Source organism: Sparus aurata, chromosome 2 (assembly GCF_900880675.1).
Source record: "Sparus aurata chromosome 2, fSpaAur1.1, whole genome shotgun sequence".
NCBI lineage: Eukaryota > Metazoa > Chordata > Actinopteri > Spariformes > Sparidae > Sparus > Sparus aurata.
The window spans coordinates 1,837,269-1,850,144 of NC_044188.1; the positions used below are offsets into that span (position 1 = coordinate 1,837,269).

General features: G+C 45.1%; 1 protein-coding gene across 1 annotated transcript in view; it reads left to right on the top strand.

The window, feature by feature from the left end:
• The window catches only part of LOC115569797 (collagen alpha-5(IV) chain-like), a 26,098-nt gene extending 13,426 nt beyond the window's left edge, over positions 1-12,672 (top strand). The window contains exons 15-48 of the mRNA XM_030397928.1: positions 1-25; positions 360-404; positions 661-714; positions 797-838; positions 948-1,029; positions 1,238-1,273; positions 2,384-2,548; positions 2,777-2,869; positions 3,105-3,200; positions 3,586-3,656; positions 3,779-3,967; positions 4,312-4,480; positions 4,568-4,660; positions 4,803-4,907; positions 4,993-5,087; positions 5,206-5,356; positions 6,059-6,172; positions 6,397-6,564; positions 6,722-6,811; positions 6,904-7,038; positions 7,943-8,041; positions 8,233-8,322; positions 8,819-8,958; positions 9,350-9,476; positions 9,628-9,708; positions 9,802-9,903; positions 9,992-10,039; positions 10,135-10,320; positions 10,651-10,781; positions 11,006-11,078; positions 11,248-11,319; positions 11,496-11,622; positions 11,714-11,812; positions 12,632-12,672. The exon at positions 1-25 is cut by the window's left edge and continues 38 nt beyond it. Coding sequence (XP_030253788.1) covers positions 1-25; positions 360-404; positions 661-714; positions 797-838; positions 948-1,029; positions 1,238-1,273; positions 2,384-2,548; positions 2,777-2,869; positions 3,105-3,200; positions 3,586-3,656; positions 3,779-3,967; positions 4,312-4,480; positions 4,568-4,660; positions 4,803-4,907; positions 4,993-5,087; positions 5,206-5,356; positions 6,059-6,172; positions 6,397-6,564; positions 6,722-6,811; positions 6,904-7,038; positions 7,943-8,041; positions 8,233-8,322; positions 8,819-8,958; positions 9,350-9,476; positions 9,628-9,708; positions 9,802-9,903; positions 9,992-10,039; positions 10,135-10,320; positions 10,651-10,781; positions 11,006-11,078; positions 11,248-11,319; positions 11,496-11,620 — 3,292 coding nt within the window. The 3' untranslated portion in view covers positions 11,621-11,622; positions 11,714-11,812; positions 12,632-12,672. The remainder of the gene's footprint in view (positions 26-359; positions 405-660; positions 715-796; positions 839-947; positions 1,030-1,237; positions 1,274-2,383; positions 2,549-2,776; positions 2,870-3,104; positions 3,201-3,585; positions 3,657-3,778; positions 3,968-4,311; positions 4,481-4,567; positions 4,661-4,802; positions 4,908-4,992; positions 5,088-5,205; positions 5,357-6,058; positions 6,173-6,396; positions 6,565-6,721; positions 6,812-6,903; positions 7,039-7,942; positions 8,042-8,232; positions 8,323-8,818; positions 8,959-9,349; positions 9,477-9,627; positions 9,709-9,801; positions 9,904-9,991; positions 10,040-10,134; positions 10,321-10,650; positions 10,782-11,005; positions 11,079-11,247; positions 11,320-11,495; positions 11,623-11,713; positions 11,813-12,631) is intronic.
• The last annotated feature ends 204 nt before the right edge of the window (positions 12,673-12,876 follow it).

Genomic DNA, 12,876 nt, shown 5'->3' on the forward strand with positions numbered 1-12,876 from the left:
CGAGCGAGGTGATCTTGGCCCACTAGTAAGAGAGAGAGGGACAAACCTCATTTACAATAACATGATCCATAATCTATAATCATTAACCTCATGACTCCAACAGAAACCTGTAATCAACAAGTAATTGACGAGCGTCTGAATGTTTCATGCTGTGTTTGTGGCGCTCGGTGCAGAACAAACGGATCAGAACCGTCTCATTTGTCTGTCAGAATTACATGAATATATTTATTGTTTTAACGTGATACTGATCTGCTCTGCTTCCTCTGCCACGTCAGCATCACACTGGTGTAATGAACCTCATCAGAACCCTGAACAGGTGTGGTTCTGGTCCAACATGTAGTCTTGTGCTTGTGTTTCAGGGTAAACCTGGGAAGGACGGAGAACCTGGAGAGCTGGGAGAACAGGTAACACGCTCAGCAGCCTGCTGCAGGTAGAAAGAAACTCAGCCTGTTGATAAAGAAACAGAGCTGTGTGAGTCCATCTCCAGGACCAGAACCAGAACCATCAGGACTGTGGTCTGTGTCTTCATGTTAATCTCTCTCAGATTAGAGAAAGAGGCTCCACTCTGTGTCAGCTCTGTAGCACCAGGACTGGACTCTGAGCAGGTACTAAGTAGAGGTTCTGGACAACAGAATGAATTAACTCAGGTTCTGTCTGCAGGGAGACCCAGGGGATCGCGGGTTCCTCGGTCCTCCAGGTATCGAAGGAACTCAGGTGAGTTCTATATGAAGAACAGGAAGTGTTACTGCAGTGCTTCACAGTGTTGTGTGTGAGTGCTCATGTTGTGTGTTTGCAGGGAGAGAAAGGTGATCGCGGGTTTCCGGGTCTGCCAGGAGAGGTGAGTGTGAACAACTCACTGTAGTCTGAGCCCGGTACCAGGTCCGGCCCGTTGTGGAGCAGCAGGCTGTCAGGCTTCATGTTAAACAAGTGTTTGTGTGTTTTATCAGATGGTTTGGAATCACAGGTACCTGAAGGGCCAGCTCGGTATCCCCGGGGCCCGAGGACCCCCAGGAGTGCCTGGAGAACAAGGTAGAATAGAGTAAAACAATCTTTTCTCATTCATGGTCGGATGTTTGGATCAGTGGTCGTAACTGTTACTGAGAACCCGCTGCACTCAGATCAGTGTGTGAACATGAGTCAGCAGGCTGTGGAGGATAAACACTGACCGCTGATCAGTCTTCTTCTTCTTCTTCTTCTTCTTCTTCTTCTTCTTCTTCTTCTTCTTGTCTGCTTTCAGGACTCATTGGTTTTCCTGGACTGCAGGGAGAACCAGGTAAACTCCACCTGCCCTCTGTGTCATCGACTGTTGTTGATTGGTTAATGATCAGATAACAATCAATAACAATGATCAGATCAAACAGTACCCATCATTAGTCAGGACTTACAGTCTCAGAGATATTTCTCAACATGCAGGGAAAACTGCCTAAATTGATCTGCTAACATAATGATGTTATAAAGATATGCTGTGTGATCCCTGATGGTTCTGACCACTGTCACATCACTTCATGTTGCTGTATAGTAGGGCACAAAGTCCACGGTTCAGTTCGTGTCCCGGTGTTTTCAGTTTGGTTCTGTAAACGGTAAACATTACATCATACATCAGCATTAGATATATATCTTACTAATCCACCATTTACCGTATTTAACAAATCAGTTATTCTCAGGTTCGTGTCGTGTAATCACGCAGAAAGTGAGTGAATGAGGCAGGTTGACGTGAGGAACATCATTGTGACGCTCTGCTGATTCAACCTGCTTTTCATTTATTTTGCTAGAAGTTTTACAGCTGTTTGCCTGGAACATAAACACCTATACACTGTCAAATCTAAATGAAAAGATTAGGTTCTCTTGTCACTAAGACACAGTGTCACTGCCGTCTACAGGACCGGCCCGGTGCTTGTTGCCCGGTCTGACTGTTCACTGAGTCGCTGTGTAACGTCCTCCTCGTGCTGTCAGACGACACACTGCAGTGATGTCTCTGTAGGTGAGACAACATTTTGGAGGTGTTGCCACTAACAGAAGCGTCACATGTTGCACAGTGAACGCACACAGTCTGACCACCGTCATCACAGGCAGCACTGGGTCCAAACTGCTCGCCTATCCAACCCTCCGCCCCCGGGCCCAGTGACACAAACAAAATATATAATTAATGGAATCACACTAAAAACTAAAAACTCTTTGTGAAATGTGGGAGAGAAGTCGTCTGAACAGAGCTGAAAGACGTAGAATCATTATAAGAATGACGTTGATCAGTGATTCAAGTACAAACATACGATAACTAGATATTTAGTGAATAACTGAACGTCAGGACTCACACAGATATTGTAGTTTTGGTTCCTCTGTAGAACAATAAAACTTGAATAAAGCCTGTTCTTCCTCCCTGGAGGTGTGGCTCCCCCTGGACCACCGGGCCCTCGGGGGCCACCTGGCTCAACTGGACCCAGAGGAGATCCAGGAGACCCGGGGCGGGTTAAAATCGGACCGGAGGGACAGACTGGAGCCCCTGGAAGTCGTGGAGTTGAAGGAGAGCCAGGAGAACCAGGAATACCAGGTGATGTTCTGCCTCCGAACAGTTTTATCTATAATCAGATGTCCAAAGACAAAGGAGTGGAACGTTACACATACATACACATATTTTACATTAACATAATGAAGAAATGGTACCAGTAGACTAACCTAGCACAAAGTTCGGACGCAGGGCCAAACTGTTAGCTTAGCTACATCTCAAGAAATGAAAATACACATTCCAAACCTTCATGTCTTTTTCTCCGTCTGTCAGATTTCCAGGAGGTCGACGTTGGTCCTCCAGGAACTCGAGGTCCAAAAGGGCTCATGGGACTTCCTGGAACCAGAGGGGAAGAAGGACAGACAGGTGATTGGCTGAGAGTTAATTAGTCACGTGACATGATAATATATGATTCATGTTTCTGTAGTGTGACATGAACCTGAGCCTCACTCTGTAAAAACAACAGATTTCAAATGGATGTTTGGAATGAGATTTTAAAAAATTCAAACATAATTTCTTCAGATTTTTACGCATTCTGCACAAATGGATGTACAGACAATCTTGCAGTTTAATGTAATAATTGATTATTGATGTTTGTCAGGTGATAAGGGGGAGATGTGCTCAGTCTGTCCGGTTTCTCTCGGCCCTGCTGGACCTGCAGGTAAACCAGGAGAACCAGGTGAAGGCGGGCCGCCAGGTAAGAATCACACAGACACAAGATTTTTTACTGTGAATATATGAGCTATTGATCCAGTGACTGACGGAGGGACAGATAGATGTGAGCCTTCAGAGACAAAGGTGGATTATTTAACAAGGACCTAGTTTTTTTTATATTTAGTCATTATTTAATTTTCTAAAAGTTGTCTCAAAGAGAGGACACGATATAAAGATGACCAAGAAATGACTTCACTGTGTGGAAATAACACTTTTAATAAAGCGTGACTTTAGATGGAGATGATAAATTCACGTTGATCTAGTTAATAATAATGAAACCATTCACAGCGACAGCACGGGCAGATCCAGACTCAGAGTGAAGATGATGAGCAGCTAAACTCTTCTGTCTGATGTCATCCTGTTTCCAGGTTCAGCTGGTATTCTAGGACCCAAAGGTTACAAAGGAGTCAAGGGTGTTGCAGGACCACCTGGTCCCCAGGTGAGCTTCTTCTATCACATATAGTTTTTATGAGACATCAACACTCTTGATGTCTCATAAACCTGCTATGCTGATGATACCAAGTGGTATTAGTTATTGTTTGGATGCTGTCCTGTCTTCAGGGACCCTATGGTATCCCCGGCCTCACCGGGCCCCCGGGACCTATTGGTGACCCTGGGATCATGCGGCGGGTGGGGCAGAAGGGTGAGGAGGGGGACAAGGGAGGAGCTGGACCACCAGGTTTCGAGGGTCCAGGCGGACTTCCAGGAGTTACAGGACCGAAAGGTGTTTTGGGACAGAAAGGAAACCCGGTGAGTATCATATACAACATCCACATCGACCAAATGTGGACAGAGCTTCTTCTGTTGGCTTTATGAAATATAGAAATACATTTTTAGTAATTTGCTTGAATGACCTCACCCGAAGGTAAGGTGTGTTTCCAAGGCAACAAGTCAGCCACTCCATGTCTGTGCAGTGACAAGGAGGAGCATTTCCGTTTCTGCCCATCTGTTCAGTTTATTTCTTTGGCACCAACAGACCACAGAAAAATTCCTCATTTGTAAAAACGTGCTCAGTAATAAAAACGATTCTGATTCTTGTCTGGAGGTTTTAATATGCTGACGATGATCTGCTGTTTATCTCTGGTGCTGCTCAGGGGCCTTTGGGGCAGAAAGGTGACAGGGGCCCAATTGGGGAGACTGGTCCCAGAGGACTGTTAGGACAGATGGGACCTCCTGGACCCCCTGGAATCGGGGCTCCAGGACCTCCGGGGCCTCAAGGCAATGTAGGATTCCTGGGACAGCAAGGAGATCCTGGAAAACCAGGTGAGACTGCCTGATTGGTGAAATATTAGATCATTTAAACTCTTTGGTGGAAGTGATAAAATCTCATCAGTCTGTTTGTTCCTTCAGGGGAGAAAGGTGCTCCAGGTGAAATCAAAACCTCTCCAGGAGATCCAGGACAGAAAGGAGAGAAAGGTTTATCAGGAAACCCCGGTGCTGAAGGTGAGACGGATCCATTTACTGCAGATTTATGTGTTGTCCTTTTGTTTGACTTTGACTTCTTACTTTTACAAATGATCACACAGAAGGCATGCAGCTCTCAGTGTGTCTTCACCTGTTGACCGTCCATCTCTGTTGGTCTCAGGTCTTACAGGCCCTCCAGGTGAACCAGGAGCTGTTGGTCTAAAGGGAGAAAGAGGAGATCAAGGATTTTCAGTTCAAGGCCCTCCAGGCTTCCCGGGGGTCAAAGGTCAGGATCATGATCGGTGTGGACTAAAACTGTGGGTTCAATGAACTGACGATGATAAATAACTATACACTGTTGTCTGGTTCAGGACTGAAGGGGGTCCCAGGAGCTCCAGGTTTACCAAGTTTTGGTATCAAAGGACGGGCAGGGCCATCAGGGCCCCCCGGGATGCCGGGCTCCAAGGTAACCCTGATTCAGACAGGAAGTCGTGAACAATATGACACCACTTCCTGTTTTGCTGTTGCTTTGTTATTCATCCTGTACTGGTTTCCTGCTTTCATATTGGACTCTGTGGTTACAGGGGGACAGGGGGATAGGTTTTCCAGGTCAGCAGGGTCAGTCAGGCCCCCAGGGAGAAGATGGCTCAGTGGGGCCCCAAGGACACCCCGGACCCCAAGGACTCGATGGAGCTCCAGGACCACGAGGACTAGACGGACAACCAGGACCCAAAGGTAGCTTATTAAAGATCTGATAAAACAGTACTAGAACGCCAGGACCCATAAATAACACAAGTTTAAAATGTCTTTTTGCAAAAGACTCTTGCAAGGAAAACAGGCATCATCATTAAACTGAACTGAAGGCTGTCTTTGAATCTTTTAGTTGTTTGCTATGTTCTGCATCAGTGGGGGGAGTCTGTAAACATGTGCTTTCATCCTGGTCCAGTTATTTTACAGATGCATTAATGAAAGCCAGTTTAGATCATTCTCATTGGTTAGATTAACAACGTTCTGAAGACAATCCTATTTACAAAAAGCTAGTCCAGGTAAAACCTCCATTCACTCTCCAGCATCCACATCCCCTGCAGGAACCTGTTTTGCTCCAGCTTGCAGACTTTGACCACAAATGCAATAAGTTGGACTCTATAAATTGACAACTGGACAAATCAGGATAATCTGAAAGTCTGGAGAGAACATTCTGCTGCTATATTCAAGAGATTTAAATCATTGCAAGAATTGTGCCTTGTGTCTTCTCTTTAGAAAGAGCAGATACTGCAGGTAAGAATGTGGTATTTTGGGGGTTCAGTATAAACTTGCCTATGCTAAGGACTCGACTGACTTGACTTGTCGGAAAATTAAATGGGTCTTGCTTGAAACTTTACTTGAAAATGACTAAATGAAACTTGACTGAGTGACTTAAGTCCCGTATGCCTTCAGGTCACAGTGGTCTGGATGGTGTAACCGGTCCTGTTGGTGCTGTTGGACCATGTTTACCTGGAGCTCCTGGACCTGTAGGACAGCAGGGACAGATGGGAGTCATCGGATTCACAGGTAACTTCTTTAAAAGCTGGTGACAAGAGTCTTGTCTCTACCCTCTCATCAGACTCTGGGAGGAACCACTGACAAAGAGGATTCCCAAAAAGTCAGAAATACCCGTTAAAGTGATCAATCTCTTCCTTCATTTTTTAAGCAAAGAGTTTGTAGGATTTAAATCCCAGAAGAGAGGAAAAGAAAACTCACCTGACTGTCAGTCTGAAATACATCTTGTCTCAAAGGGGTCCGAGGACAAAAGGGTGCGCGTGGTGATCCTGGGCTGCCGGGCGTGGGAGCCCTGGGGACTCAGGGGCCATATGGAGCCCCGGGGTTTAACGGATCTCCAGGGCCAGTGGGGGAAGTTGGACTCAAGGGTGTGAGAGGATCCAATGGGGAGCCAGGAAACCCAGGTAAGGAGGTTTGGTCAAAACTGTTGCTCCTGCTCGACGTATGGTTATGATTAATATTTCTGTTTAGATACAAACGTTCAGAGAAACTTTTTGAACCACTTTGGTCCAAAGTGAAGTATTACACGTAGACTAACTTGGACATATACTGGTGTTTTAGGCATCAGAGGGAACGAAGGTCCTCCAGGAGCCCCTGGGAGTCCAGGAGATGATGGGAAACCAGGAGAGACGGGAATACCCGGAGAGAAAGGTTTCATACGTTAATAAATCAATCTCTCAATCAGTCAAACAATCAACAAGTTCCGTCTGACTCTAACTGTATATGACTTGTCTGACTTTCAGGTCACATGGGTGTAGATGGGGTCAGGGGTTCTCAGGGACCTAAGGGGCAACAAGGGGACCGAGGAGAAACCGGACCGAAAGGAGTACAGACAGCCATGGAGGTGTATGGAGGTCCTGGAGACTCTGGAGTCTGTGGTAATCAAGACACGTTTTGGGGCATCACTGATGATTCTGTCGTCAGTGTTCCTCAAGTTTCTATTGTCGGACCCATTTTTAAAGACTGAATACAGCTAGCCTTTCTCTGTCCAAGGGAAAACACAGTTACCTGGATCACTAAAGCTCACCTTCCCAATTGTTTAATCTGATAAAGTTACACCGAATAATAACGACAATGACAGTTGGGAACAATATCAGGATAGACCTGAAATGAAAGGGCCATCAATCATCTTGATTTTTGACATATTTCTTTTGATAAAAAAAAAAAAAATCAGCAGTGCTTTTAATGTTGGTTTGTAACTGTAGCAGACCTCTTTTATGTGAGCTAACTGATGGCAAGTCGGACAATAAATCTGCTCAAAAGGTCCAATTTGTAAGAAAGTTGATTGTCGAGTCTCATTTACAACTCGTGAAATGCTGATGCTTTGGGTGCTAGCTGAGCTGATCTGCAGTCCCAAATCTGATCAATTTGGATTTGACTCAAAGATTAAATTTTAATTTCAAGTCATTTTGACTCCAACTTCTATTAAATTGAATCCAGAGGCTATCTTACGCTGGACGTAAAGCAGCACATAGCAAAGTGCAGCGCAAGTGTCTTTGCTAGTTTCAGACTGATGTAGTTGTTATTTTTATGCCCAGCGCACACGTTGTGTATATAGCAAATGTACCTGCACCCACCTGTGCACCCCTGTGTGTGCTGGTCTTAAAATGAGGTGTGGTCAGGTGCAATGATGGCGGATTGCTATCTTGAGGCAGCAGTAGGCAACAGACCCTTAGACTAGCAAAAGCTGGTTTGCACTTGCACTCCACCAACTAAATAGGGCTCCAGGTGTGTTGTTCTACCTGTCTGCGACCTATATGTGTGCTACCTGTCGCCCCTCAGGGTCCAGCGGTTTCACTGGTGCTGAAGGAGAGAAGGGCCTTCCGGGGCCACAAGGGCCAGGCGGCAGCAATGGAAGACCTGGAAATCCTGGTCCACCAGGTGAACACATCCAACTGATAATAGCGTCTGTTTACTTGTGAGGATAATTTCTCACTTGGAGCGCAGAGAGAAAGAGACGAAGCAAAAGTCAGGAGAGATGTTGTTTGTTGCAGTCCATTAAAAAGTGATGAGTTCTTATCTGCATCATGTTCTTTATGATTTCACATGAATATTTTATTTTATTTTGTCAGGACTTCCTGGATACCCTGGCAGAGATGGAGAGAGAGGTCCTCCTGGTCCCATTGGACTCACTGGTGACCAAGGAGAGATGGGAAGACCAGGTAACACAACATAAACTCCATCACTACAAACACTTCAGAGGAGGATTTCAGTGTCATATAAATCTGATCTGTATCTGCTGGGATTTATCCGATTCTGGGTGAGCCATAGCGATACATCCACTGTAAACATTAGCGCATGCTACCGCTAGCGTAAGCGGCATCGTCTCCCTGAGAGTGGCGTGTAGCAGCAAGGCAGGTGGAGCTCATTAGCATTTAAAGGTGCAGGCACAGAAACAGCTGCTCTCAGTAGAGCCACTTTTAGACCGCTGAAATTCAGGACCACGGATGAGTTTGGGGCAATGCATATCAAATACAGTGTTGTTGGACCTCTGACAGCTGTGTGAAATTGATGAAAATATAACAGTATAATATGAGACCTTTAAATGTCTGGAACAACACACAGGATTAAAGAGCTCTATGGAGCAGAATTTGAACTCCAAAAGGGCAAACTTGACTCTCTAGAATGATCTCTGTTTCACTGCTTTTATTCCTTCAGGTTGTAAAGGACATAAAGGTTACCCAGGACCCTGTGGGCCACCTGGTTCCAAGGGAATACCAGGACCGGCAGGGCCTAAAGGTCCTAAAGGGGAACCAAGTCCACCAGGACCAGGATCCAAAGGACTTCCAGGAGAGAAGGTGTCACACACATACCACAAATTAATTTGACCTCTCATCGGTTATCCTTGTATGCAGATGATGTTCTACTTTATATTACCTTTGCACTCTCGTCCTCTGTTTTATACAGCCATGATTCTCTTTCATCTCTTTTCTTTTCTCCATTCTCCAGAGTTTCCATTTTTACCTCTGACACGAAGGAGCATAAAAAGATAAACAAAAGAAACCTTCTTCATACTTCAGATGTTCCTTCTTTTGTTTTTGTTGGTTGCTGTTTTATCTGTTATGTTTAGTTTGATACATTTGACTTGATTTGTAATTATGACCTGGATATTTTCTTTATAGCTCCCAAAATAAATGTTTTATTTGTATCAATAATAAGGTGTCTTTGCTACCTCTGTCCTCCTCTCAGGGGAATACAGGATGTCATGGACCCCCAGGTACAAAGGGAACACCAGGGGATGTGGGAAACTTTGGTCCCCCGGGAGAGTATGGTCCCTGTGGCGTTAAAGGACATCCTGGACCCCCAGGATGCAGAGGTCTTGTTCTTTTATTGAGTTTATTCTTCATGTATTTGCAGTTTATCTAGTTTATACTTAATAAACACTGTCAAGTAGAGGGAACACACTCAACAAAATATGTAAAAGCCTCTGTTACCTGTCTGTCTGTTTGTCTGTCTGTCTGTATCAGGTCCTCCTGGGCCTCCTGGTGAAAAGGGTTGTGATGGTCCTTCAGGGAAAAACGGCCCACCTGGACCCACGGGCCTGACAGGTGCATTAAACAGTGTATTATTAATGTCATCAGGTAGCCTAACATGACTTAAAAACGGTCCTCTCAGTGAGTTAAGCATCTCGTCATTTTCAGGTAACAAAGGGGCGCCTGGAGATCCTGGTCCAGCTGGTCCGAGAGGGAACCAGGGACAGGACGGGATACCTGGACCTCCTGGAGAGAAAGGAGCCATGGGAGGTAGGACAACCTGATTTGACAGTCATAAGCCACCATTTGATGATGGGTTGTTTCTCTCTCTTCTGATTGGTTGGTTCTCTTTCCACAGCACCTGGAATTGGACCTCGGGGCCCAGAAGGGAAGAAGGGCTCACCTGGTGAGTCCCGAAGTGTGATTATGAGTTCAGTTTTCAGTTGGAGTTAAAGGAGAAGAAATAAAACACCCACTCTCCACCTCCTCTCGTCTCCTCAGGATGCGTTGGGGAGAAGGGTCCTCCTGGTCCCTGTGGGCCTCCTGGTCCCCATGGTCCAGGAGGAGAACAAGGGTGTCCTGGTCCATCTGGACCTCCTGGTCCTCCTGGTTGTCCCGGTAAAGAGGGAGTCTGCACTGAAGGGGGCAAAGGTGAAAGTGGATTCCCTGGAGTGACAGGACCCAAAGGTGATGAGACACATGGAGTTTCTAGATGACCATAGGTCCATTTTGTGGCTGTTCTGGAGCTTTTGATCTTGTTGCATTTCCATTTCTCTGGGCACTTGAGGAGTTTTCATCCATGAAGGCTTATGGGAAAAAACTTCCATTGTTGCCTTTTAGTTCTGGCCTGTACCAAACCAACATAAATCAGATAATCATACATCAGTATCATCGGCATGGAAAGAAACATGGAGCTCTAAACAAGGGTCACAGCACATGGCTGCTAAATCAACTTTGATAACATATAACTGTGGTGAGGGAGCAGATGAAATAATAGTCAAGAATTTCTCTCTGTAGGTCCCCCGGGCTGTAAGGGTCCCCCTGGTCCTCCAGGTCCTGGTTTTAAAGGAGACAAGGGATACAAAGGAGCAACAGGTGAACCAGGACCTCCTGGTTGCATTGGTGATCCTGGCCCAACAGGGGCACCGGTCAGTACATCCCATAGTTATTATATGTACCAAAGAAACTCAACTGAATCTGAATCCACTAAGTGTGTCAGAGCCCATATCTTAGACTGGAAGTATTAAATAATCTTTGACCGGTAGATTGGAAGTATCAAGTAAAAAGTATAAGATAAAGTGCTTTGATGTGAGACACAAATATATTCACACACTGTGAGTGTGTTTAATACATCTGTGGTTGTTGTTGACAGGGTGAAGGCAGATTCCCAGGCCGACTTGGAAACAAAGGCTCCATGGGAGACACTGGTGTGACGGGGCCCCAAGGTAAGAACTTCAGTTAATAAATGTACCAGTAAAAGTTAATCACACTAACTTCAGCGCTCAAATAAATGTAGTAGAGCAAAGAGCGCAATATTTGCCTCCACATACCTCATAATTTCACATAAGTGCAGTTCTTGAGTAAATGTACTTTACATTCCATCACTGGTTTCAGGTGTGAAGGGGGAGGATGGAGCACCAGGTGAGAAAGGCTCACAAGGACCTCCAGGACCACCTGGGAGGAGAGGTAACAAAGTGACATCACACAGTGGAGAGCAAGCTGTCAAATCACAGCAGCCACATATCAGAATACAGCATGTGGTGGGCAATAATGCAGAACTACTGAGTACTAATACTTCAGTGTACTGTTGCTGTATTGCTGACAGAAGTACTGAATGTAGTCCTGACTCCTGCCCCCTGCAGGTCTGAGTGGGGAGGACGTACCCATTACGGTGGATCTGTTACCAGGTGACAAAGGCGATCCCTGGACCCCCCGGACCCCCAGGAGAAAAAGGACCCCCGGGGCCCAGAGGGAGACCTGGAATTAAAGGTGAGCCTGGAATAAATTACAATTTTAATCATGAGACTTAAGATGTGAGTAGCGTAAATTCCCTGTTTTAAACTCTGTTTTGTAACTGCAGGTTCAAAGGGCATTAAAGGAACGGACGGTCCAAAAGGACAAAAGGGTGACGAAGGACTGAGAGGAGAAGAGGGAGATGTTGGACTGAAAGGAGCAAAAGGTCAGACATCTAATCTGCTGTCAGCTTTACAACAAAAACACACAACTAACTAACTGAGCTTGTAACTGGTGTCAAGATGATGAACAAATAAAATAAAAAATAAGATAAAATATACTAATATCGTAACACTTAGTCTTAATTCACATTTGCCAATTGTGCTATAAGCTCAGACAAATGTGTACATCTGCATCATCATGTCCAAACATCTCAGGTTCTGTGAGTCCTGATGTAAACACTTAATGTTTCCTGAATATCTTCACCCTGGTTGGAGTCAAAAAAGCTCAATTTTGAGTGACCTGAAAAGCTTTTACACGTCCAAAAAAGGTACCTCTAAAGGTACTTTTTCTCAGTGTAGTTTATTCTCATTCAGTCGAAAATGGACTCTTTAACTGTAGGAGTGACACTGAAGGTATTTAACTTAATAGTTTTGTCTAGAAGTTGATTTGTTTGTTCTTTGAAAGGCTGCAAATCTGTCACCAGTCTTACTTTCCCTGTTTTTGGTGCCGTCTACCTGAGAAGCACCTGACTGAGCTGTGAATGGGAGGAGTTTGCCTCGAAGATCTTCCTCCCTGGTTAATGTTATGAAACAGTCAATATAACACAAACCCTGTTCTTTTCCTGAACTGAACCAAGTACTTTTGTTGCTTGGAAATTGAAATGATAATAATAATAATAATAATAATAATAATAATACAACAAAAATACAACAAATGCAATCAGCCAAATCTGAAAATGCAAAGTCAACACAGAGTTTTGGTTTTGACAGTAGAAAGCCATCTTATTCCACTTTTCCACTCAGAACTGATTTTGTGTTGACAGGTGAATTAGGTAAAAAAGGTCGAGTCGGTCCTAAAGGTCTTAAGGGTCCAAACGGACCCTGCGTGACCATGCCACAGCAGAATGGCTTCCTGTTCACCCGACACAGTCAGACAACCCTAATCCCAGAATGCCCTGAAGGAACCAGTCAGCTGTACATCGGATACTCTCTGCTGTTCATCAACGGGAACAACCGAGCACACGGACAAGACCTGGGTAACATGACAGCGTTAACTCGGGATGTTTAA